Consider the following 27,882-nt stretch of genomic DNA (forward strand, 5'->3'; position numbering starts at 1 on the left):
AATGATTCCTATGTTATATTTCAGACTCTGGGATAAATATTTATTATACAAAAATTATAATATTTTTCTTTAAGGACCTCGAAAGGAACATGGATATCAAACAAAATGAAACAACTAGTAAGGAATACTATAAATACGAAAACACAAGTGTTTTGTTTTTCTTGGTATTTAGGATTGTCCCAATCAAACTGGAATTTGAAAGATGTAGAAATTATAGCTCTCACTTTAAGGGGGATTATTCTGGAGGTAGACTGAATTGCTGTATACTAGTATCTGGTAGCCTCTTTGTGGAAGGCTTATGCCTCCCCACCTTGCTGAACTCAGACTTGTAGTGATTTCTTGTTGTGGTTTTCTTATTCTCTGATAAGTAGTGATATTGAGCACCTTTTGGCCATTTTTAATTGGTTAGCTTGTCTTTGTATTATTATTATTATTATTTTTTTTATTTAAAAAAATTTTTTTTCAACGTTTATTTATTTTTGGGACAGAGAGAGACAGAGCATGAACGGGGGAGGGGCAGAGAGAGAGGGAGACACAGAATCGGAAACAGGCTCCAGGCTCCGAGCCATCAGCCCAGACCCTGACGCGGGGCTCGAACTCACGGACCGCGAGATCGTGACCTGGCTGAAGTCGGACGCTTAACCGACTGCGCCACCCAGGCGCCCCATTGTCTTTGTATTATTAATAAAGATAGTGAGAGTTCTTTATCTTTCCTGAATACCAATCATTTGTCAGATAGATGTTCTGTAAATATTTTCTTCCAATTCCTGGTTTAAAGTTTTTTCTTACCAGTGTCTTTGGATGAGAAGAATTTTAAAAATCATGAAATCTACTTTATTTATTTTTTCTTTTGTGGCTATTTGCTTTCTATGAAATCTGAGAAACTTTTGCCTCAAGTCAAAAGGATGTTCTCCTATACGTGTATTAAATGTTTTATGGTTTTAGCTTTTATGTCTAAGTTTATGATCCATCTCAAATTAATTTCTGTACATACTTGGAGGTAGAGGCCAAGGTTAATTTCTTTCCATGTGGGTATCTAGTTGCTTTAGCAGCATTTGTTGAAAAGAATTTTCCCACTGGATTGTTTTGCTGAATTGTTTATAATCAAAAGTTCATATAGGAGTGCGTCTATTTCCTTGTGTTTTATTGATATATTTATCAAATCTTACCTCACAACTTCATTGTCTTGATTACTGTAGCTTTGTTGTAAGTCTTCAAATCAGAGAGTATATTTCCTTTAATTTCATTCTTTTGGATAGTTTAGGTCCTTTGCATTTTCACATAAATTTAAGAAACAGCTTTTTTATTTTTACAGAAAACCCATTGGGATTTTGAGTGGAATTGGGTTGAATCTATAGATCAACCCAGGAAGAATTAACCTATTAATGCTATTGAACCCTTCAATTTATAAGCTTATATTTAAGTCTTTATTTCTTTTTTCAGCTGAATATTATAGTTCTCAGTATAAAAATTTTGCACATTTTTGTTAAATTTATTCTTTAGAGTTTCAGGGTTTGATACAGTTGTAAATGGAATTTTAAAAATTTCATTTTTCTAGTTGTTTGCTGCTAATATTAAAACATGCAATTGATTTTTATATATTAACTTTGTAACTTGCAATATTAAATTTACATACTAATTCTAGTGGTTGTTTTGCAAATACCTTGGGATTTTCTACATATATTATCATGTCATCTGCAAAGAGAGACAATTTTTATTTTCTTTGTAATAGTTAAGCCTTTTATTTCTTTTTCTTGTTTTATCACAATAGCTAGGAACTCCAGTGCAATGTTAAATAGAAGTGATGAGAATGAGCATCTGTACCTGTTCTCCATCTTTGGAGAAAAACATTTGATATCAGTCTGTGATAGCTTCAATTTCTAGTTTTCTGAGAATTAAAAAAAATCATACAAGTGTTGAATTTTATCAAATATTTTTTCTGCATTGATTAAAATGATCATATGGTTTACCTCTTTTATTTTATTAATATTTTGAATTACATTAATTGAGTTTTGAATGTTAAACCAACATTACATTCCTTGCTTAAACCTTACTTGTTCACATGTAGTATCCATTTTATATAATATTAGATTCAGAATTGCTAGTTTCGTAAAACAAGCTGAAATGTGTTCCTCCTCCTCTATTTTCTGAAAGATTTTATGTAAGAGTAGAAATTATTTTTTCCTAAAATGCTAATTGAATCTACCAGTAAAACCACTTACGCCTTGAATTTCCTTGGTGGAGAATTTTTTTTAAATTATAAATTCTATTACCTTCAATAAATATATGATTAGATTTTCTGTTTCGTCTTATATCTGTTTTGGTAAGTTGTACTTAAAATTTTTTTTTTAATGTTTATTTATTTTTGAGAGAGACTGACACAGAGTATAAGCAGAGGTTGGGCAGAAAGGGAGACACATAATCCCAAACAGGTTCCAGGCTTTGAGCTGTCACCACAGAGCCTGATGTGAGGCTTGAATCCATGAATTGCAAGATCATGACCTGAGCCAAAGTCAGCCACTTAACCTACTGAGCCGCCCAGGTGCCCCTACTTTTAAAGTAATTTATCTATTTTATCTAAGCTGTCACATTTTTTGGCATAAAGTTGTTCATAATATTCTCCTATCATCCCTTACGTATACTGATAGGATCTTTTATTCTTAATGGGGGTAATTTGTGCTTTGTCTCTTTTTATTGTTCAGTCTAACAAAAGATTTGTCAATTTGTTGTCGATCTTTTCAAAGGACAAAGTTTTGATTGTTTTCTCTATTGTTTGTCTTTCACTTTATTGATTTCTGCTCTTGTCTTTCTGATTCCTTCCCTTCAACTTCTTTTGGATTAACTTTGCTCTTTTTCTAGCTCTTTAAGTGGAATTTCGTGTCATCAACTTTGGACATTTTATATATTCTGATAAAATCATTTAAGGAGGAATCTAAGCATTACCTCTTAATTTCTAAACATATGGACTTCCTTAGATATCTTATTGTTATTGATTTCCAATTTGTTTTCTTTGTGGCCAGGGAACATGCTCTTGTTTTAAAATTTATTGAAACTCATTTTATAGTTTTGAATATCATCAATTTTTGTGAGGACTTTTATTACATCTATGTTTACGAGAAATATTGGCCTGCACTTTTTCTTTCTTTTGATGTTTTTAGCTGCTTTTGGTAATACTACCTCATAGAATGAGTTTGGAAGCTTTCCTTCTGCTTTCTGGAAGAGATCATGGAGAATTGTGTCATTTCTTCCTTAAATCTTTGATAGAATTCATCAGCAAAATCATCTGGGCCTGATGCTTTCTTCTTGAAAGATTATTGATTACTGATTCAATTGCTTTAATAGATATGGGGCTATTCAGGATATCTATTTCTCCGTGTGTAAGTTTTGGTAGTTTGTGTCCTTTAAAAAAACTGGTCTATTTCATCTAAGTTATCAAGTTTTGAGGCACCAAGGTGTTTGTTGTATTTTTTGTTATCCTTTAAGCATCTGTGGGATCAGTAGGGTTGACCTTTCCTTAATTTTTGATAGTAATAATTTAAAGTTAGCAATCTAAATATAGGTCATCTCTTCTTCACTACCAATTCTCTGGATTCAACCTTTCGCCTTTTTTTTTTTTTTGATCTATAAAAGATTTATATGCCAATCAAAGCTCACTTTCCCAATTTGTCCTTTGGATCTTAATCTTCTGCCTCTTCATAAACCTTCCTCCATTAATCCTTCATTTTTCTCGTATGTCTTCAACATAATCATTTTTGCTGGCTTAACTTCTTACATATATATACACTTGTCTCTCTCATCCTAAAATAATACAAAACCCTATAGGTCTACCAGCCTACATTTTCCCTTCTATAACCAAAATTCTTAAAAGAGTGGTCTATATTATCTAAGTTCTTCATCCTTCATTTCACCCTTTAGTGAACTTGGTCAGATTCTTACAGGCCACACACGCAGGTGTGTACAAGTCACACTTTATTTGGTTTTCTGTAACATGACTTAATGACTTATTCACTGATTGTGAGGAAACTCAGTCATTCTGGGTTTTCTCAGTTTCTTATAAGAAGTCTTTGCCAGTTTTAGGGTTCATGCTTTCCTACCTTTCTTTCCAAGTTGACCTTTAGGTTCTGGGCAGCAGAAACAGCATCACCGCCTCTAGAAGGAAGTGCCTGCTCCAGAGACTTCCTCTGGCTGGTGTGGCCGCCTCTGAGTTCTCTATAGCTCTACCATTTCTGGTTGCTGATACCTGTCATTCTGGCATCTTCTGAGATAAATGTTATTACATCATAGTGTCCCTCTTTGGGTCCACATGCCGGGATTTGTCCTCACCCCTGTGGATCCCTTTAGGTCAGCTGCCTGTTCACTGCTTTTCCTTGTTGCTGTGGCAGGCAGAGGGCACAGGGCACACTGACAGCTTTTGCGCTGTTCCCTAGAGATTAGAGACCTGTCTCAGGTTCTCTTTCCCAGATGGGCTTGCTCACCTACCATTCTGGCTCTTTTTATTTTTTAACTCCAGCAAGTTCTTAATAATTGTTTAAGAAAGTATATAGATAAGGGGGACATTCTTGCTATTAAAACTGCTTGCAAACTTTTTTATGGAGCTAGCATGAGATCAAATCATTTGGATTGTTCTTTGATAAAAGACATTCCCTATGATTATAGAATATCAGAAAGGAATGTTTTCTTTTATTATTTAAAAAAATTTTTTTTTTTCAACGCTTATTTATTTTTGGGACAGAGACAGAGCATGAACGGGGGAGGGGCAGAAAGAGAGGGAGACACAGAATCGGAAACAGGCTCCAGGCTCTGAGCGGTCAGCCCAGAGTCTGACGCGGGGCTCGAACTCACGGACCGCGAGATCGTGACCTGGCTGAAGTCGGACGCTTAACCGACTGCGCCACCCAGGCGCCCCAGGAATGTTTTCTTTTAATCACATCTTTAATTTCTCTATAATGAAGTAAACCACCGGTGTAAAAGTCACTTATTTGAAGGTTTCATTTTTGCAAAGCCTCTTAACTTTTGGCCCTTTTTTTTTTTTTAAAAACATTTTGGAGCTGCAAGAAAATTTAGAGATAACTAAATTCCCCTTCTGATTTTCCACAGAAGAAAACTGAGGCTCACTGGAGGAAATGACTTGCCTTAAATTAGACAGAGGTTAGGTTTGGCCAGGTCCCCCAATTCCCAGTCTGGGGTTCTTTCTAATTCATTGCGGTCCTCCCTCTCTACATACAACTGCCAAAATAATCTTCCTGGAACATTGCTTTGAACTTGTCATTCTCTTATTCAGAAACTCCCAGTGCCTCTCTATGGACCGCTAAATAAAGCACCAACTCCTAAACCCAGCAATAGTTCCCGCAACCTACCTTCCCTCTCCCCTAGATCCCACTCACACAGCAGCTCAACTGGACTACTGTCTGTGATCAGAGACCACCCTGTACTTTCTTTCTTTTTTTTTAATGTTTTTATTTATTTCTGAGAGAGAGAGAGAGAGAGACAGAACACAAGCAGGGGAGAGGCAGAGAGAGAGAGGGAGGCACAGAATCTGAAGCAGGCTCGAGGCTCTGAGCTGTCAGCACAGAGCCCGATGAGGGGCTCGACCTCACGAGCCGTGAGATCTTGACCTGAGCCAAAGTCGGACGCTTAACCGACTGAGCCACCCAGGTGCCCCTTCCCTGTGCTTTCTTTTAAACACATCATTGCCTATATCATTTGCTCTTTTCCTTGAAAGATTTTCTTTTCCTATTCCCCCACTCTGGTAGGAACCCATTTCAAGCTTTAATATTCAGCTTGAATGCCACTCCTTTAATATTTTATTCCTGAGTTTCTCCACTTGTGGATGTGATTTCTCATTCCTTCAAATTATCATAAAAAGTTCTTTAATGTTATTGTGTTAAATTTATCATATTCTGAGTTTTAAAAATTTGCATTTTCTCTTCTAAATTATATGATCTTTGGTACAGAATCTTATTCATATGCCTATCTTCTACAGAGTTTGCATGTACAAAGGGGGGAGATAAATATTTTAAAATCAAATTAAACATAATGGGAAAATATAAAAAATAAATTGGCACAAACAGAGCTAGAATAATATAAATTACACTTAAGAAAATTTAGCTTTATTTTCTGAGTTTGTGCCATTAATTATTCAGAAAAAAAATGGATGGTTCACTTATTGAAAGAGCATCTTAAATTAAATTTTAGCTTGGAATTTTAGGGAATATGAAAAGGTTTTCAAATATTCCTATGAAAAATGAAAGATAGACTGCTGTTACCTTTCATAGAATTATTTTAGTTTGGTTTGAATTATAGGTAAGAAAACAGACTAGACATCTACGATTGCCTCTTTCAGCTTCTCTAATTCCTGAGCCAACTGTAGATTTCGCTCTGTGATGAAGGTTCTCAGCTTCTCATGAGGTCACTTGCATCAGCAAAATTGAAGGCTTGAATCCCTACAATAAATCTCTTATTGTGTTGTATATCACTCTTTATGGTCTTCTTGTTGATCATACTCTGACAGATACTAAATTTGGTACTGAGAAACGAAAACAGAACCTTAAGGATGGGTTTTCTAAATTGATTCTGGCTGACCTGAAATTGGTCTTCTTAATCAATTAGATTTAAAAGCATTAATGACACTGTTTACCGTGATAAGAAGAACATTGGTAGTTCATCACATTAAGTGGTAAGCATTTAATTCAGTTTTCATCTGCAATAAAATGGTCATAGAAGGTATGGCTTTAGGTGATCAAGTATTTGCTACCATATTAGTGGGATTTTTTTCCCACCAATATGGAATATAATAGTATTGGTTTGTTGCTTCTAAGCATGCCAGAGAGCTTGAGAAAAGAAAGTTATGAATGCAGCACTTTAAATTTTCAATACAAGATCTATATAAGGGACCTGAAAGTCTCTATGAATGCCCACCATCCTCCAAATCCTTATATTCTGTACATGCAGGGCTGAGATTTCTGAAATCAAACCCAAATTCTAATCTTGTAGGTAGTTGTGTTATAAAATAAAATGAATTTTCAATTTCACTGGATCTCTTAGGTTACATAAAGTATTGATAGGAAAACAGAGGCATTCTAAAATTTGGAATGGAAAAATATGGGCATATTCTCATAAAGTTGGGATCTTGAATCCTTAAGTTCTGCTGACATTGCTCTGTCAGTACATGCAGCCCTTATCTGAGAAAATATTTTTCAATTTGTAACTCTAGACATTTTGGCGAACATGGGTGGGAATGGATCATAGGGTGTTGGATCAGGGTGAGAGGAATATAAAGTTAGCCACAGCTGAGAAAGTTCAATGGCAGATGACTGACTGGAAGTAGTAATGAGATCACTGCTCCTTCCATAATGGGAGTGATCCTATGTAATCGATCTGTCATTAGGTGGCTGGCTGATGCTGCTGGGGACTGATATGGTGTCACATTAGCATCAAGAGTCAGTTGGGAGTGGAGTAGGATAGTGTTTTCTACTGTTCACAGTGTTTTCTACTGTTTGGTACTTGGTGGGTGTAGCTAGATCTGTGATGAAGGGATGTACATGTTTCTGAGACGATATATACCATATAACCTCCGTTTCTGCCACCATGGCCACTTTTTTCATAAGCCCATTAAGCCCTTTGTTTATAAGTCAGGCTAGCATCTCCTGCTGCCTCCATCAGATTTTCACCTTCCACGTATCTGATTTGTGACTCCTATAGACCATCTGCATCAAGGAAGTTGAAGACTTCCAGGTGGCAAGAGACTGCCACAGGTACACGTTGTCCTGGGTTATAGCTCACCCCAATATGTTCCAGATGGTCCTATTTTCACCCACTTCATGTGCAGCTATCTTTCCCAAATGTTTGCCCTATCTAGCACCACACACATAAATAACAGACATCCATAAACTCTAACAGTTTCACACAATTGTATAAAGTGAAATCCCTATTTTAAAAATCCCTCTTTCTATTCCACTCTCAGCGGTTCTTTTTTTATGATCAAACTCTGACTGATAAAGTCCAGGGGATCTGTCCTAGGGAGCAAGAGTGAAAGATAAGAATAGTGAGGCAGAGAAGGAGAGAGAGCGAGCAGATTTAAGAATTCATCACCTAACTTACTCCCATTAAGGGTGATTAATAGCCTGGTACTGAGAGACTATCACAGCGTCTGAAAAAAACCCCAGCATCTCAAGAAAGAGAAGAATTTATCTGTCAGTTCCTGTTTTTCATTGGTCAGAAGTTCACCCAATGGGATGTTAAAGCTCCCATAAAGTGTTAACAGGGAAATCTTGGGGAAAGACACAAGAGACCATAAGTGCATTCATAAAGTAAGGTCCTGTCCGCTTGAGCCTATGTGAAGTTAGTTGGAGCCCATGCAAGGCTGGTTGTTTCCATGGCAGCTGAAATAGAAGGCAGGTAAGGCTGAGAAAATCTAAAGTTGTGTCTGTAAGGTTTCTGATACGTCCACCCCTTGAGCCACACAGACCCACTTCTGCCAGCATTATATCCTCCCACACTGTAATATGAGCCTCCACTTTTGTGAAAATAAAGTTACCCTCACTTTCTTCCCAAGTGGAAAGTTATAAATCCAGTGGAGAACAGAGTTTCCTTCAAAACCAAAATTTCTAACAGACTAAAATAAGAATTTTCCCCTTTGCTGCAGCTTCCCTCAAGATTATAATAGATATTCACCACCTGCTACCTCCGTCACCCATTCGAGATTTCCTTGCCCTCAGCTGGCACTTTTGCTCATTTGGATTGCTTGTCTGGTGTTACGACCTAGATCATCATTCTTCAGGGATCTGAAACATTTAGCTGCTTTATGCTCATTGGACTGTGGTTGCTGCAACTGTTAATTTGCTATTCTCAGAATGAAAGCACCAAGAGACATTCAAGGACTCCATTGAGTTCTAGACTTCCTTCTCTCTGCCTTTATAGTTATCTCTCTGCCCTTGTAGCACGTCTCGTTTCTTATGGAGATCAGAGTCAAAACCCCTTGCCAGTATAGTGCCTTTTTTCTTTGCCTTTTCCCCCAATGGCATGATGAGTTCAAAGTGTTCAGAAAGCTAATGGGAATTTATTGTTTTTCCTAGCTGAAAATTTCCCCCCCAGGAACCTGGAAATTGAAGCCAGCAGAGTCTAAATTTCCAGGGTTGAGAAGCACAAATTCTGCAGGTCATTCTCTGTGAGTAACGAAGAGAGGGAAGGGTCCTTCTTCCACTATTGTATTCAAGAGCCTCGTGTTCCTGTTATTGGGACACAGCACTGTCATTCAGTGTATATGGTATATCCTGAAGGTCAGTGCCTCAACCCTCAAGCTGGTGCTTTAGTTGAGTCTCTAACAGGCCATTCCATCTTCTGCTGATGATTTCTGGGCAAAATGATACATAGTCAATCTAGTGAATTCCATGCTTGTGTACACATTGCCATATCTCACTTGCCATAAAATGAGTCCCTTGGTTGGAAGCAATGTTTAGTGAGACACATGTTGCTAGATCAGTCTTTTTGAGTGTCCTGGATGGTGGTGTTGATGACGGTGCTAAAAGCAAACCAACATTTGGAACAGATGTAGATTACAGTAGGACAAACTGCTGTTCCCTCCGTAGTGGAAGAGGCCCGGTACAATCATCTGATGCCAAGTAGCTGTCTAGTCTCTGCGGCAAGCATACGGGGCATTCAGTAGTAGAAGTAGCTAGATCTGTTTTGGAAACGGGGAGTCATGCTGTCAGACTCATGCATTGCCTTCGTCCCTGCTATCATCAACCCTCTGCTAGTGGGCCCACTGTATCAGCACCGAGGAAGGAGGGCCAAGAGGCAAACTGACAGCCATCCTGCTCATGTGACTGTTGAGAACCTCCCCTGGGGTGGATAATCCTGAGACACAAAGATCTGCTTGCACTGTTTGTGCCTGTTCCCATAAGTCCCTCCATCTACATACCTCCTCCACAGATCTCATTTTCCTCAGTCTTTCAATCTCATTTGTTTATAGGCTTTTCTTTGAACAAAGCCAAGCCATTGGTTTCTACCCAGGGACCCTTGCATATCTACCTCTCAGGCTACTCCTTCATGTAAAGTGAATGGACAAGTGTATTTTCTTGCAGCTTTGCCATCTGTGAGAAATTCCCTTTACCACTGTCCTTTAGAACCACCCCTGAGGGGCTGGAATGGAGCCGTAGTATATTTTTGTCTAAAACCACATATCACACTAACCCATCTGTGATTCAGGCCTAGGTTATTTTCTCCTTCCTCAGTTGATCGGAGAGAACACACCTTCAGACCATAGGTGTGTGAGCTGATGAAGAGACATCCATGCAATAGAGGCAGGTGACATGGGAATATGGGCCTCTTATTCATCACCTATTTCTGTGATTTACTCATAACTTCAAGAACTGCCAGCCCTGATTCTAAATATAACACTTCTCTTGTATAACGGATTGCTACTGTTCACATCTGCCCTTATAAGTGTGTGGATCTGATAATACTCCATTCTTAACAGGAAGCTCCAGTTACAGAGGCACTTGGTGTCCCATGGACAAGTCGAGTTTCTGCTAGGTGCCAATAACTATTTTGCAAGTAGAGACTACTCATACTGCTGAAGGCATGTCTTTGCTTCAGAACCCAAGAGGTATGTGTTGCAGCTCTCCTGTTGGGACTTGTCAGTAATTCCACACAGCATCTTTATCTACCATAAAAACATTTGGTATCATCAGACATGCTCGGTCATATGGCCAAGGGGCAGATAAGCTGGTACCCCAGCCTGGGCTTGCTTCAGAGTCCTCTCTTGATCTGAGCCCCAGCTGAACTGGCAGTCTTCTGGGTGGCTCCCAACATGAGTGAAACAAGTATTCCCAACCACAGTATTGGCTACCTCCAAAATCCTAAGAGGGCCCCCAAGAATGAAGACTCTGTCATTTTCCATAATGTAGGGAATGCCCCACCTCTTCCAGACTTCCATACCCTTAAAATCTTCGCTGATACAGCAGAATCCTAAATTTTCATGGGGTTTAACTCCCACTCTGTTGCACACCTGTATCTTCCTAGAACATCAGGGAACTTGTCATTTCCAGTTTTATAGGGCAAATTAACCTGATGTTATCACTTTAGTGAGTGAATGTAATAATTTGAGGGATGTCAAGATGGTCAAGGTCCCTATGGACCACATTGTAACAAAAGGCAACAGAATTAACATAGCCGTCAAGCAAGACAGTGAATATTCTATCTCTTCTGTATAAAGGTGATCTCTGTTCTTTTCTTTTGACTAAGAAGAATGCTTTCACTAGATCAAAATCCACAAGCTAGATGTCAGAAACTGTGTTATTTTGTTGCCACGAAGATACCAAGTATGACCAGCCATCACTTGGTTCAGATTACAGTAGCCCTTGAATAGAGATGTGATGAAGAGTATCACCCCTGCATCCTTTAAGTCTTTGAAGACTAATCGAAAACTACCATCAGGATGTGGTATTGCTTCTGATTTAGCCTCTTGGCCAGGGCTAGAAGCAGTTTCAGGGGATTCTGCTTGTCTTTCTCTGTCATCATGGCTCTTATTCCACAGCTATGTGGACCAATGTGAGAATTATGCCATTTCTAAATATATCTTTTCAGATATATTTAGATATATATTCAGATATATTTAATCCTTTTCAGAGGAAATAAACACAGCATCGGTTTGTGAATCCACTGGACTCACTAAAAACAGACATATATTGGAATTTTATTTACCATCAGGACCACATATGCTTCCACTCTAACTGGAGGATCACAATGGTGTTTTGCATCCAAAGGTGTCAAGGTCAGTTCAGGCTCTGTCTCTTACAGACCTAGAAAAGTTTGGGTATTGCCTCAATGCACAGTTATTCTAACGTATGATGGCAAGTCCTTTTCGAAAGATTGATGAATATCTACCATATATTCTTGCAGTAGTTTTGCAAGGTCCTTCCTCAAAGAAATATGATCTTCTTTTCAACCAAGGGGCTGTCTACAAACCAACATAGGTCTAGAAAATATGTGAGTGTCTATGATTTTCCATGGAGGCTATATTCACCATGTGTTCTTTTGCTCTCAAATTTTTTGATTATGGGGCATCTAGGTGGCTCAGCCAGTTAAATGTGTCTGACTCTTCATTTTGGCTCAGGTTATGATGTCTCAGTTCATGAGATTGAGCCCCACATGGGACTCTGTGGTGATAGCAGATAGTCTGCTTGGCATTCTCTCTCTTCTTCTCTCTTTCCCATTCTCTCTGACCCTCCCCCACTCATTCTCTCTCTCTCTCTCTCTCTCTCTCTGTCAAAATAAGTAAATAGACTAAAAAAATAAAGTACAATTAAAACATTTGGGGGGAGGGCACTTGGGTGGTTCAATCAGTTAAGCGTCCAAATTTGGCTCAGGTCATGATCTCATGGTTCGTGGGTTCTGAGCCAACAGCTCAGAGCCTAGAGCCTGCTTCAGATTCTGCGTCTGCCTCTCTCTCTCTGCCTCTCCCCCACTTGCTCTCTGTCTCTATCAAAAATTAATAAACATTAAAAAAATAATTTTTTTTGATTACACAAATTGAGCAACTTCAGGGTCAGCTGATCAGATATTTCACCTCTTGATACAAATGATCTATTAACCATTGCCACAGACACTGCAGATCAAGCCTCCTGACAACTACTGCAGCCTTCTTCCCCATCATGTAATCATATCTACCTAGTCTCAGAAAGCCAAGTACACACCTGGCTTCTATCATTCTGAAACCCCACTTTTGGTCAACACAGTGGTCACCTTTTAATTCTCCCCAGTCTTTTCTGTTATAGAACAGACTTCTGCCTTCTGGATGCAGTCTTTAAGAATTTAGTCATAAAGTAACTTCTGTGTAATCCTTTTCAGTCTAGCATTTGCCAATGTCTTATGATGGAGAAAGACCAAAACCCAGAGCTTTGTCCATTCAGTTGGTCAGCATGAGTTTGCTGAGTGTTGACTATATACTTGGTGATGAATAAAAAGTTAGAAATGTGACAGAGACTTACCTGGACACAAAGAATCTTCTCATTTTCCAGTGGGAACATGTACTTTGGAAAAGTAACTGCAAATCGCTGAACCTGGCTTGGGGGTCAGGAAAGTCTTTTCTGAAGACTGATGAGATATTAGATTGGTCCCTAGTGTGCAGGAACAGGGAGCTGCCTTCAGAGAGGCTTCAAGGCAGGAAAAGAGTGCCCTATCTGAGAAGATCAAAGTTCAACCTGGTCAGGGAGTACAGCTAATGGAAAAAAAGGAGCTGACGATGAATGAAATAACAGGTTTTTAGTGTATTTATTTGTTTCTATATTGTAGTAATGGAGCCCACTGCTTTAAACCATTATCTTATTAAAAAGAATCAACATTTGAAAGCTTGAAATTCAATTAGATGTGCATTTATTGAGCAAGACCTGGTTTCACCCTCAGGTAACTTTGAATCTAACAGAAAAGTTACGACATATTTTCACATTGTTCTAAGTCAGAATGTGCCTTAAGGGAAAGGCATAGTGCTGTGTGAACATAGGGGTAGGTGTATGGGATTCATTCTTGCATTCATTTCTTCAAGAGATATTTACCAAGTACCTTGTCTGGGCTTACAAAGATGAACAAGATGAATTCAGTTTATTGGAGAAGCCAGACACATACATAAATCATCAGAATCCTATGTGTGCAAAGATAGAGATATGCACAGGCTCTAGTGAGATAATGAAAATAATTCATTGGATACTTTTGAAAACTTTACACATTTCCCCATTTATTTCTCTCAGTAACTTTATGAGGTAGGTATTGCTGTCCTCATTTCTGAGATGAGAAAACCAGCACTCAGAGAAGTTAAATAAACTGGAGAGGTCCCAAAGTTTGAAAGTTGAAGATATGGAATTCAAATCCATATAAGGATTTTCTAGGCTCTTAACCACCACAGCATACTGCTTCCTAGTAACACATAGGTTCACAGAGGTGAAGAATGCCTTCTTGAGCTGAGTGTAGCAATTAAGAGATATGGGTGGGGTGATGGGGGTAGGTGGGTGCTCAAAAGATGGGGCAAAGTGAATAAAGGCCCAGGAGGCAGGAAACTACCCAATGTCAGGGGACCATGGCCATTCTAGGTTGTTGCAGTCGTATGGGGCATGGTGTAGAAGGGAACAAAATGAGAGGACAGTTAAAAATTGTTGCAGTGTTGCAGAGAGAGGGTGAGGAGGGTTTGAACTAGGATAGTAGCAGAATGGATGGAGGGAGAGGAGAAGCTTGAGTAAAATGTAGGTGGTGAAGTTAGTGAGCTTTCCTCTGGCTGTGGGGAGTCAGCACTGGGGGAAGTCTGATTTGGCTCCTTGGTTCCTGATGTGGGAGACAGAGTAGATGGATGGTGATGCCATTAAATAAACAGAAATCAGGCTTTGGGCTAGACAATGAGTTCAACTTTAGTCATGTTGAGTTGGAAGTGCCAATGGATTACCCAGGCAAAGAACTCCATCAGGAAGTTGCAAATATGGGGCAAAGTCCACAATAGACATACAAGCTGGAGAAAGAGATTTGGTACCATCAGCCTATGGATAAAGTTAAGGCAAGAAGAGTGGAAGTGTGTCCCAGGAAGAGTGGGTGAAGCAAGCTGAGTGAGGGATGGTTATGGGAAGGAAGGAGAGGAGTGGGGTGGGCGAGGAGTAGGTTGGAGGGGTCATGTGAGGAGATGGTTAGAGGGTAGAGGAGAAGGTGCCTGGGTGGCTCAGTCAGTTGAGCGTCTGACTCTTGATTTCAGCTCAGGTCATGATCCCAGGGTTGTGGGATCTAGTCCTGCATGGGGATCCATGCTGAGTGTGGAGCCTGCTTGGGATTCTCTCCCTCTCTCTCTCCCTCTCTCTCTCCCTCTCTGCCCTTCCATTGCTCATGCTTTCTCTTTCTCTAAAAAAAATAATATAAAATAAAGAGGGAGAAGAGAAATAGGCACTTCAGGCGGTGTGAAATACAATAAAATAGGGGGAAATAAGTATGTTTTTAGAGAATGTAATAAAGTTTGGGGGAGGGGCTGGATAATAATGGGTTTTATGTAGTTAATTGATGATATTGGGTAAGGGTTATATTATTGTGACCGTTGAATCCAGGAAATGAGAAGCTGGGAGCAGAATGATGCTGTAGGAAGTTTATTTTCAAAGAGCGTAGAGTGGATCAAAGGGAGGAATTATATGTATAATGGAATACTATTCAGCCTTAGAACGGAAGAAAATTCTGACACTGCAACACAAATGAGCTCTGAGGACACAATGCTAAATGAAATAAGCCAGTCACAGAAGGATAAATGCTATATGATTCCACTTATATGAGGTGCCTAGCATTGTCAGATTCATAGAGACAGAAAGAATAGCGGTTTGCAGGGGCTGGAGGAGTTACTATGTAATGGGTATGGAGTTTCAGTTTTGCAGGATGAAAAGAGTCCTGGATATGGATGGTGGTGATGGCCGTGTAACTACATGAATATCCTTAATGCCACCTAAAAATGGTTAAGATGGTACATTTTTATGTTATGTGTCTTTTACCACAATTGTAAACTTAAAAAGGAAAAAAAAGGAATAAAAGGGGGAGAGTGATGAGGAGCAGGGCTTCTTTTTGGAGGCTATTTCTTAGCCCAGATGAGTGCTAATTCGGCTAGAATTGGGTAGGTATCAGTGGAGCTGTTAGTGCAACTGTATGAAAGGGCTGTGTTCGTTCGTACATCAGAGATGGTCAAATGTTGGCAATGTCATATGGTTCAACCTAACAGAAAGGCAAAGGGAGACACGTTCTTTAATGAAGTCCAAGAAAATGTACATTCTTACCATTTAAGTTAAATTGCAAAATATTTCCTGGGGCACTTGCTTTCAAACTAATAACCCAAATAGCAAATATTTTCCACTTTCAATCATCTTAGGTCAATTGGAAAAGAGCTTTTTTATTTTTTATTGGAAAACTCATACTGTCTTCACTTCATTCAGTGTGAAGTCGAGTTGCCAAAATTGCCTTCAGTCCACATTTGTCTTTTGGGTTTCAAAGAGGAAAGTTTCCATTTCTCCATTTCATCCTGAAAGCTTTCACAAAGTTTGGGCAGGGACTAGTGCTGTTCCCATAACTCACTTCATCATTTCAGCTCTACTTGTTGTTGGCGGACCTCAGATGCCAAGTTTCTGTTTCAGTGCGGCTCAAAATCCCACAGAGGACTTCAGTACCAATACCCGCTGACCTTCTCTGAGCCAAGAGCCATTAACTTTTTAACAAAGTAATAGAACGAAGGGAGCAGGCTTTATTAGTACCTATAATCCACCAGGATTAAAAAAAAAATCACACGCACACACATAAGCAGTGCTGAAACCATGTTGTATATAAATAAGACTCATCCCAGGGAGATTGTTAAAAGAGAACATTCTCAAGTGGTTTTCGCAGAGATTCTAATTCAGCGCATATTGGGTGGCGTACAGGAATCTGTTTTTTACAAAAATGTGGATAACTCTGATACGCGGTGGTGGCCTATGCACTATTTTTTGAGCACTTGATAGACTAAATCAGGGTTTATTTTTGCCTAATGATAATTACAGTCAAACTAATATTGTCATCTTGAAGTTGGTAATTATACTAGCGTTTGGAGTACATTTCAGTTCATAATATTTTTGAAGAACATTTTTCTAAACTTCAGGATTGGTTAAGGAAATGAATGGATAAAATGAAGTACTACATAGTTTGCCACAGGTTTTCTGCTCTTTAGGGACAAGAGTCATGGTTATCTCTTTCCATGGCTAGGCTTCTGTTTTCTCTAGCTCTCCAAGTGTTGAAGCAGAAGAAGGAGGAGGTTAGAGCCCTAAGAAGCAAAGACAGTTGAATGTCACTGGGATGGCAAAAGTCACCCAGGATAATAGCAGGAATGGGGTGGAGAGGCATGTTATGAGCCTGATGGGGAAATCCTCAGGGAAAGCTGGGAAATAGGTAATTTTCAGAGGAAGGGTGGGTACACCTTTAAAAGAGAAGGAGTTTTTGAAGAAAAGTTATGGAATAGCAGTCTGGATGCATTGGTGGGAACCAGTTTTTGTCCTAGACCCTGAGGTTCCAAGGGCATGGGAGAATGATTCATCTCCGCTGAAGGGGATGGGAAGGAATGTTGTTGCCAGGGGGACCCAGTGACTAAGAAAAAAAAGATGCCAAAGGAAGGTACTGGATTTCCCCCAACATCTTTTTTTGTTGGTCAAAAGAGATTTTCTCATACAATGAAATATTGTTTGGCGATCCCACTGGGTATACGACCAAAGGCCAAGCAGCATTTTGAATGAGGATAAGGGAACCTGGATTGCATGACACAAATATGGTCAAAGAAAATGTTCAGGAATTGCTTTTCCTTTGGAAGTGTGCTAGACTCAAGAACACACACTTCAAAGCAGGGATGAAAAGGTGAGGCACTTAGGGGCCAGCCAGGTAGGGTAAGTGGGTGATGATGCCTAGATGGAGAGCATGAACAACAAGAGCTCTCTGGCTTCTCTAAGGGGGCTGACCTTGACAATGCCCAACTGTCTTCAGGTGAGCACAAATGGTGCTGCGTAACAGAAATTCCTTATTACTGATGAAAGCTTTCCAATTTTAAAATGCTAACTCAGATATTAAGTAAAATGCATCGTAGGCCAAACCAAACATATCTGTGGCCAGATCTGGCCCATAGGCTGCCGTGTGTGGTCTCCGCTTTGGAGCCAGAGAGACCTTGGCAGGAAGCTGGCTCGGCTTCTAGCCATTAAACCTCTCTACCCTCGGTTTTCTCCCTCACAAAGCGATGGGTGGAATAATACCTAACTTTTACGTTTTTTGGGGGAAGGATTAGACATATTCTTCACGTCATTAAATGAATATCAGGTAGGTTTCCAGTGTCTGCTCCCTGCTCTGTAAATGGCTTTCCTATTGATCAGAATCATGCGTTTTTTCAACATTTCCTCCCCCAATCTAATAAACAAATATGTCAACTTGGAAGTGTAAAATGTTTCTGTGTCTACAGCTATACTTTAGGTTAAGGTGTGATAGTCAGTATAGTGCCTTTAGATAACTTCCCCAATCGCCTTGCTTTAGGACCTTCTCTTTAGACCCACTGATCATATAGATGTCTGAAAGTCAAAGGCAATAATAAAACATATTATACAAGAGGAGAAGCTATAGAGGAACCGTTAAACTATATATCAAAAATATATCAATAACTCTTTCTTTCCATGCTTTGTTAGAAACAGTGCAAAGTGAATTAAACAGACACAATTCCTTTCCTCTTGGAAGACCTAGAACATACTCCAATGACAGCAGAGATTTTTTATTCATATGAAGAGGGCTATAGCAAATGAATAAATGAAGCAAAAAAAAAAAGAGGAAGGAATGCCTGCATTTATTGGTAAAAGAAGTATCAGATGCATGTCACATCAGGGTAAAATCATTTTGCCTTTTTCTGTTGATCAGAGAGCTCATGAAGAGATGAGATTGTCAAACTGAATAATCTAAAGAGATTCCTTGGTGACTTAACATGAAGCGAATGTCTAGATATGAGAGAGGTGAGTATTTCAAAATAGAGTGAAGAGTTGAACAGAGGAGAAGGAAGAAATGATTGTCCTAAATGGACTTGAATATGCCTGGAAGGATAGGAATGTGGTAGACAAGATGTGTGGGACTAGGCAGTTCTGAGAAGTAAAATGGTGTGAGGCAATGCCCTTTTGCTGAACTCTCTAGACTTGGCCTTCCTCATGGAGGGTATCCCAAAGGTCTAGGAAAAGTCTTCCCTCTGGTATCTGAGCACTTGTTTATCTTGAATTTTTCATGGTGTTTTCAGTTAGTTTGAGTCAACCTGCTCCTCTGTTCTTTTCTATAATCTTCCTGAGCCTGTTTAGGGTTATCTGACAACTAAACTAGCCCTGGGGACGGGTGCTCAGTAAAAAAGAGACCATATACAATTGCTTACTTTCTAGCAGTATTTAAGGAGCTTTCTCTTGGGCTGACCTGGTGAGCCACTGCCATCTTCAAGTGCCGATTTGGGGTAAGTTGGCCAGACTCTCTCCCAGTTTGGACCATATTCTCCTTGACCTTGCCCATTCCTGTAGCGGTCTGGACTTTCTTGTCAAAATGATATTTTGTTTTTGTTATGCTAAACTTGGTCCAGGGACTTTTTTGCTCTTACATTGTGCTCCACGATCAACTGGGAATTTTAAAAAAGGGGTTAGGAAGAAAGCTTAACTTCTTACAAAGTCTTTGAATCTGTCAACTCAGCAGGAAGAAAGGGATAAGCTGATCTGAAATGGGATAACCAGCTAAACACATACACGTATATATATCTATATTTGCATCAAAAAAGTTTCAAGATGACAATATATTTCTTGCCTTTAGTTGTCCTTAAACTAGGAAGAGAGTTTGGTACTGGTATTTGCTGTTTGGATTCATCCTGGCTCCTGACCTAATTTCCAGCTGTGACTTTTCAGGCAAATTACTCAACCACTCTTCTCTCTCTATATATATATATTTAGTGTGTGTTTGTATGGGGTGGGCTTACATAGCATCTTAGATTGACTATGGAGATTAAATAAATGCATGTAAAGCACTTAAGTAGTAAAGGAATAAATGTTTCATTATGACTATGATCATGAATATTATTATAATGCTTATGATTGAGTTAGCCTTGGTCTGAGGTCCTCAGGTATTGAGCTATGGGCTTACGGACAACTATCCTTCAAATTTCAGAGCACGCTGGGGATGTTAGCCATGGGCAGAGTTTCTGCTTTGCCATATTCCATGAAAGCCTAGAGGCTAAGGAGGCCCCAAGAGTCCAAGTGATGACTGATAGTACAGAGATGTTTATGGTAGTCTCAGCCTACGAATTCCAAGTTCTACTAATTCCACAGGTGATCTTTTCAAAGAGAACTCATATTGAAAATTTCCTGCATCTGCTCACATAGTCTTTTCAGCGAAACCCTGTATATTTTAGGAGATAATACTTTTTTGAAGAATAATTATTCATAAGTAAAACGAATAAGTTTTTTTCCTCTTCCTGATTACAAATGGTATCCAAGTGGCTTTTGAATTGCTAGATAATATTTTATAGACTGCAAAGTTAGAGAATTTAGCAAGTAGCCACACATTTCCATTGGGTATTTCCAAACACATGTGAGAAAATCGGAAAGTTGGGTGCCCGTATATGGATTTCCATTGAAATTTATGGCAGTTCCTGGGCATAATCACATCAACACATATCCATAGATAGTTTACCATGTTAACTAACTGTGGTTTTGGATTTAATTGCCAACTTTTACTCTAATAGTAATTCCAGACGGGAATAACAGAGTGAAGGGACCTGCCCAGGTTGTTACCACTGCATATAAAACAAGTAAGATCCTTAGGGTTTAATTAGAGGACTCATAATTATACCCGAAGCATGCTAGTGTTAAAATATGAACACTGGACATCTGGAAGATGAGTCTGGATTTGGTCACTTGCCTTTAGGAATCTAAACCCATGAAACTGTGAGCGTCCAAAGAAGCAGTGATGCTCACACCTGGGGCTTGTGCACAGGCAGAAACGACAAAGGTGAATGTGAGTTGGTCTGCAAAGCAGAATGATTCAGAAAAGATAAATAGAAAATTATTCAAAATCACAAGGAATCCAAAATGATGACTGGCTTCTTCAGCCCTACCATGAACTGAAGTGATTTAAAAGGAAGAGTAGGCACCTGAAAAATATGTTCTTCCTTCATAAAACCTTATGGAAAACATGGCCTCTGGGACTCACGTCACACAGGATTCCTGCTGGTATCAGTCTTTTAGGAAAAGAATGACTGAAAGACCAACCTCTGGTTACACAGGCTCAGTGGAAAGGGTCTGAGAAGGAGGATATATGGCGAAAGGCATAGAATAGCTTTGATAGAGAGTATCGTGTATCATTTTCTCAGCTCTCTTCTCTCCCACCAGTGCCAAAGAGTTATGTGTCTGTTTGTACATATACATATATATGCATACACATCAAACACATGTTTATGCGCGCATACATGTGCATATATATGTATATGTATACATATATATTCCATTCTCTCAAGTGCGTTAGAAATGTTAACAAGAGAGAGTTAAGGCACTTTTTTCCATTTTTTTCTTCCAAAGTTATGAAAAGAAGGGTTTTCTTGTTTGTTCCTGATAAGATTTTAGGAATGACGTTGAGAAAACTGCTCCTATACTTTATAGCAGATTCCATCTAAAATTAGTTTTTGTGTGTGTGTGGTTTAGGAATAAAATTTCAGGCTTCTTGGCATAGTTTCCATTCTGTCTCTTTCTCCATAAAAAGATAATTTCATTGTCTCCAAGTTACAAGGAATCCACTCTACATGGTACAACAAAATTTAAATTATACAATTGGGATTACTCTAGAGTAAAACTCCTTAAAAACAGAGAGCACAGCTTAAGTGTATGGTCTAGAGGCAAGAGTAAATGGAGTGGAAAGTAGTAAAAGGTTGGGTTAGAAGGCTTAATACTTAGGATCTGGCAGGCTGTTGCAGGTACCTACTCCTTGGGAGACACCGATGGACAAGGCAGGCGTGTGTCGAGTGAAGCAATTCATGAATACTCAGCCATGAAATGGAAAATCCAAATGAAATAAGGACCACGGTAACTATCTTGGTCTATTAATATTTAAATATTAATACCTACTTTTCTTTGCGAGACGTTACTGAATATTTATTGACGAGAAAAAAAATGAGAGTTTGGGAAGAAGAACATGTTCGAGAACTGCATTTAAACAGAGTTTCAATGCCATGTGGTCTTCTTAACTCAAATAGTCAACCAATTAAAATAAGTTCCCATCCAAACGTGTCTTCAAATTTAGGGTCCGCTGGAAAAAATTTCCAAAATGCATTACAACTTTCGATAGGGGCGACACATGGTCCTGTTTTCCCAAAACTTGGATTTAATATTTGAATGCAATGGTATTTGACTGTGTTAGGATAGAATATTTGAACTTAAAAAGAAAACTCCTGAATTTGTTTATGCATAAGCCTATTAAAAATGTTTCTAGGGGCTCTTGTTTTGTTTATTCTTTAGAATATAACCTATCTTTGAAGTGGTATAGGCGTTTTTAAAAAGTCATTCCTAAGCTAAGTAATTAGACTGGAAACAAAAGTTATTCTTAGAGTACATTCCACATATAAAGCTATGCACACGATGCTTTGATTCAAATAATACTCTTATAAAACTTTGTTATTGTTTGAGGCCCATATTCAGAGTGGCAACTTTTGTTTTTGATGATTATTCCATCCTGAAACAATTTCCCCCCTGCCCAATTAAACCAGAAATTAGGAGCACATTTATATCTGATGAGACTTAAACTTCTCAACTGCCTGCTTCAGAAGCGAGGACCTTTAGTGGTTATGTTCATTTTGTCTCTGCACAGAGGGCTCAGAAGAAAACAGAATCAATTCCCCTAACTTTTTCTGGAAGAGGAAGGTTGTTTTTGTTGCTTTGATCTTAGCATGTTGTGCATTTTTTATTGGCTGTTGAATATAAAAAGCCATAGCCTCATCTGGTTTTTCTGCTATATTCTCATATTGTAAATCACATAATGCCTTCCAATCTAAACTTAAATGCCTAGGTCCAAAATATTATTTCAAAATGGATTTATCATTGCAGTTGATAGAAAGATTTCCAGGGTGTAAGAAAACTCTCCAAGGTTCGAGTAATATGTCACAGACTGCTAAAAATATATCCATGCACTTTAGACCACAAATTCCAGGATGTAGACATATACTCATGCTATTTTAGATCCCTTTTTCTATCATTGCAAGAGGCTGTTGAAGCTAATGTAGCAGCTGGCTAGGTTATTGCTTCTATAATATAATCCATAATGCAAAAGCAGCTATTTTCCAAACATTCTAGAGCAACTCAACTTGTTTACATGTCTCTGTAAGGTAATTTTCCTATAACTTTGTGCCAATTGGTGCCATACTATTTGGTAAAAATCTTCATTAAATCAAGACAACTACACTTGGTTAAATTCTCTCTCATACAGAGAACTGCAGGAAAATTACAGTTAGCTGATTTGAGGCCATCATCATGAAGTAACTACAGGGTTTTAGAAGATTAATGCAAACTACAAAAATGGAGTTGTATAATTAAACATCAAATAGTCCAAGTCATAAAAGTCATAGATTAATTGTCTCTCAGTTCGAGTCAGATCCTTTAAATATTGTCTCACGACCTGAGCATTGGTTCTTTCATCAGACGAGTGCCTATCCTTAAAGTTTGGAAATTTCAGCTCTTTTGGAGCACCAATCAGCTGCAAAAAGTAATTGGCATCTTCTTCCAAAGTTTCGAATTTCCCTACAAAATCATAGTTGATTAAACACGGATAGCAGAGTTTGCTGACCTTTTCCCAGTGAATGTCCATTCCTACTGGACGGTGGGAATCCAGCAAATAGTGGACGAACTCTTTGAATTTGACCCCAGATCCATTATTTAATGCTTCTTCACAGGCATTTGGCCGATATTTCTTTATAATTGCCTTCCCAAATACTGGATGGTAATAGCTATTGGGGTGTTCAAATTTGTCCCTAAATGCTGACACTAATCTTTCCATGGGATCACGAACAAAAACAGCTTTGGTGTAGGTATTCAAACGAGTATATATCCCTTTTAAGTCAAAGCTATCTAGTTTTTTCAAATGCTTCCCGTAGTGGACAGCATCATGGGAGATGTTGTACGCAGAGGAAGCCAACCCACTTAGCACCATCAGAATTCTCTTCCAGTTGGAGCAGCCAGCCTTGGGTACTTCACAATATAAGATTTTGTGTTTATCTTCCACATAGATCCTGGATACCATATGAAAAAGATGTGATTGAGGACGACTCACCCCGCCATATTTTTTGCAAGACTCCTGAAGGAAAGACCTGCGTTTCTCTTGGGCCACATCCGTTTCCTTCCATTTGTTGTCTTTGATTAAACTTTTATTTAAAGGGTGTATGTCCAATGGCCACTTCATTTCACTGAACTTCTTGAAAACAGTCCTAGTTCCTTGATGTTTTGCAATCAGCTTAATTGTTGGTGGCCCTGTGGTCTTCCCCAAAACTCGATCCTCTCCTTGTGAGTGGCTGGTCTTTGTGAAGACCCTCATTGGCCTCTCAGAGTTGAGCAGAAGATTTTCCTTTTTTCCCTTGGGATCCTCAGTGATGTGGAACTTGAGGTTCTGTTAAAATAGAGAAGGAGAAATGTTGAAAGCGCATTCACAAACGTGAGTATACAAGGATCTGAACATATTTGTTTTACAATACTATTGAGGAGAGCACATTTCATATAAGCTGCCAGAACAATTTAGCAAACCATGCTGAATACACATTTTGTAGTAAGTTTCTTCAGAGAAAATATAACAATGAAAAATGGTATCCAAGCATCATTTTGAGCCAAAGTTTCACATTTTATATTATACATATTTGGTTACTTACATGTTATCATTTATTTAGTGTTAATGTGCTGCATTATATTAATAGATTTTCTCAAGCTAAATTATCTTGAGTATTATTTGGCTAAACCTACTAGTATTGATTTGAGTATGATGATAGTAAGTTGGTTATTGTTTTCTGTACTATCTTTGTTAACTATGGTTATCAATTATACAACCTTACAAGGTACACACACACACACACACACTGGCCACAAGATGGAAAGGAGGGTGTCCTGAATTTTCATTTTAGCTTTGTCTGTAACACATTAGAATGTACTTCATCATCCTGTAGGTCAATGATTCTTGAGCTATTCAGGAATGTGTTACCTTCAAGCATTAATTAATTAGTGCATCTGAATGTAGATACAGAATGTAGCTGCTTTTGGGGTATTCTGTGATGCACGGAAGAGTTTAAAGTCACAAATTACAACTTACGATTGCAGCAAGGCAAATTATAAAATCCTCATGACCATTTCAGTTTTTCAAGCACTTGCAAAAGGAGACATTTTTTCCCTTGGAAAATGTTTTATTTCAGAATATTCATTTATCATAATAATTTAGTAATTATAACCATACAATTTCATTCGTGTATGAAAACTGTCTTTTTCAAAAGTCTAATTGATGTCCTGCTACATAAAATTGTATGAAAAGTAGAAGAAGAATTTAGTTCTCATGTCAGTGGGATGAATCAGCCTACCAACCATCTACTGTTCATCTGACTACGTCTTCCTACAGCTCTTGCAATGACTGCAGAAGGGAATACATGGAAGACAGGACTTACAAGATGGAATCCTCTCCTAGAGATAAAATTGTAAGGACTTTGGCTTTTACTGTGGGTAAACTAGGGGGACTTTGAAGGGCTTTCAGCAGGGAAGTAACATGATCTCACTTACACTTGAAAAGGATGGTTGAGGAGAAGACTGGCCTGGAAATATACATACAGAATCGTCAGCATGTTATTGGAAAAACCAATCAACAAATGGTGTGCTGTGGGAATAATAAATGGGGCCACCAGCCTAGTGTTGGAAGAAGTGGTGAGAGAAGTTCCCTAGAGGAGGATATCTATCTATCTATCTATCTGACATCCATCCATCCATCCATCCATCCATCCATCCACTGTATCCCCGGTGTCTAGAATGGCCTGGAGCCTATAGTAATTGCTCTCACATATTTATTGAGTGAACAAATGAATAAATGGAATGAAATCTTCCAAGTTGATTAGTAATATTCTAGCAAATTGAGCAAAAGAGCAGAGAAATAGTTTGCACTGTGGATGGAAGCCACCTCAAAGCATCACGGTCCTTCTACTAGCTAGGCTTTAAGTGGGGTGGGGGTGGGAATTGCTTCTTTCTAGTGCAAGAAGATTGTGTGAGTAACCCCTGATCACCATACACCAACTTGGGTAGCCCCATAAAACAGCTGCCCAAATCTTCCATAGCATTGAGCCAACTGTTTGGTGTTTCAAGTGTAAAACCATTTGTCTTCTGTCATACTGGAGACTGCCAGGATGACTTCAAAGCCCTGAATCCATCTTTACTCTGATCAATTACCTGTAGTCCATTAAATTTTCACAGATGATCTGAAATTTGACTTGAGCTTTGGAAGATCATGGGGTTATTGGTTGACTGCATGGGAAGTACTTAGTACAGGCCTGAAATAAAATTGCCAATATATTTTTGCAGCTACTTCTTCTACTATTACAACTGTAAGTAATAATTGCTATTATTAATATTTTATAGTGTAGTAATAATGTTTTATCCCATTGGCCTAGTGAATTTCAAGGTTCCCCAGTTGTCCATTGTTATCCAGACTATAATTTGTGTGTCTCTAGATGTACCTTAATTAGTTCCCTCCCTGCCCCATTGACAAGAACAAAAACAAAATCAGCTTTCCACTGTGCCCTCTGGACCTTCTGTTTGTGGTCATCAAATTCCCCTTTAAACTCTGGAGACTTCTGGAATGTTTGTTTCCCAGGACTTTCTCTACCTGGAACCTGGCTGGCCCCCAAGATTCTGCTGCCCTTGCACTTTCTCAAGTAGACAAAACTTTATTTCCTTGAACCACTTGTCCCTCCAGCCAGAAGTCAGGGCACTATTTCCCTGCAATTCACTGCTGCTTCCAGGACATGTCCCTTGGCAAAAGCTTCTGCTTCTGTCAAGCACACGTGTCCTACTGAGCCTCCCTTCTCCCTCCTCATGCTGTCGTCTGCCTGTACCCTTGTCCTTTCTGCTTCATGCACTGAAGACTTTAGCTTCTAGCTCAGACTTTGCTTCTCATACCCCTTCTTGTCATTGTGTGTGGTGACTCTGACACCCAATAAACTCTCAGTTCCTTGACCACCTCGCCTTTAATAGAGGTGTTATTCATTTCTCATAGACCGTGTCATCACCAGTGCCTGTGCCACCTCCATCATCTCTCTGACCACCATCCTTTAACCTTCCAGCTCATTGCAACTTCCATTTTTTCAGTTCTTTGACCACTTCTCACCATGTTATTCAAGCTCTTAGTAGCCAGAATGCCTGGTTCTTCTATTTGCTCTTAGAAAGTCACTACTGCAGGGAGGTTTTTCCTGTCCACCTTGTCTAAATTATGTTCTCTTCTGAGATTCTCTCCCATGTAAGGTTCCCAAATAAGAACTCTGCTTACTTTCCTCATTGCATTTATTGCAATGCGAAATGATTTTATTTACTTACTTCTGTGTTGTCTCCCCCCACCCCCCGCCCCACTCCCACCTCTTGCACTAGAACATGACCACAGAGGTCTTATCTTTTTTGTTTTCTTTTGGATCTCTGATACGTAACATGTTGCCTGGCACATAGAAAACAGTCAACCAATAATTGTTGATTAAGTGCAATTTTTAAAGACCACAGGTGGATTGTTTATTTCAAGATACAGCACAAAATGAATCTGTGTATCTATTAACAGGATTTACTTACACAATTGTACTACATTTCACCAGCCTTCATGCCATATTTAATGAAATAAAAAAAATAAATTCACAAAACTGTCTACAATGGTGTTCTTTCCCGTGTCACCTTATGGTTTTTTTTTAAGCTCCTCCTAAACATTCATAGTGGTTATACCTTGACTGTATCAAGATTATAATTTCTTCTTTTTTAAATAGAAGGGACTAGTGTCAGCTTGTTTGTCATTGCACATAGGAAAAACAGTGTGTGTAAGATGACTCCTTGCACATAACCAGGACATCCTTCTCATGCACACAAAATCAGAGTTTTACATGCACAAATAGTCACTTTAAAATACAATCATTTTTACTTGGAATATTTTAGATTTTCTTCAAATACCAAGTGGAAGGAGAAATTCAGCATCTTTTTCATGAAATTAAACATCAGCTAGTGCCTCAGACAATATGGTATTCAGAAATTTTATATTTTCATTTATATTGGAGAGCAATGACTGAGGAAAAAGCTTTGCATGGAAATAGAAGTTTCTTCTGCT

The 27,882-nt window shown here is 38.8% G+C and overlaps 1 protein-coding gene and 1 long non-coding RNA gene across 7 annotated transcripts in view; one reads left to right on the top strand and one right to left on the bottom strand.

Moving 5' to 3' along the window:
- The window catches only part of LOC113602223 (uncharacterized), a 50,455-nt gene that overhangs the window by 20,948 nt on the left and 1,625 nt on the right, over window positions 1-27,882 (top strand). Inside the window, exons 2-6 of one of the 4 annotated variants that reach the window (XR_008291824.1) lie at window positions 18,421-18,512; window positions 18,927-18,991; window positions 21,481-21,599; window positions 23,792-24,213; window positions 25,159-27,418. This is a non-coding gene — a long non-coding RNA (uncharacterized LOC113602223). Of the gene's footprint in view, window positions 1-18,420; window positions 18,513-18,926; window positions 18,992-21,480; window positions 24,214-25,158; window positions 27,419-27,882 lie in introns of those variants that run through there. The other 3 variants (XR_008291825.1, XR_008291823.1, XR_003423604.2) reach the window with 3 other exon arrangements.
- Window positions 22,988-27,882, bottom strand: part of CHST9 (carbohydrate sulfotransferase 9) — a 239,816-nt gene continuing 234,921 nt past the window's right edge. For all 3 annotated transcript variants that reach the window (XM_027068686.2, XM_027068687.2, XM_027068685.2), the window contains one exon: window positions 22,988-24,168. In XM_027068686.2, coding sequence (XP_026924487.1) covers window positions 23,077-24,168 — 1,092 coding nt within the window. In that variant the 3' untranslated portion in view covers window positions 22,988-23,076. The remainder of the gene's footprint in view (window positions 24,169-27,882) is intronic.

Source organism: Acinonyx jubatus, chromosome D3 (genome assembly GCF_027475565.1).
Source record: "Acinonyx jubatus isolate Ajub_Pintada_27869175 chromosome D3, VMU_Ajub_asm_v1.0, whole genome shotgun sequence".
Lineage (NCBI taxonomy): Eukaryota > Metazoa > Chordata > Mammalia > Carnivora > Felidae > Acinonyx > Acinonyx jubatus.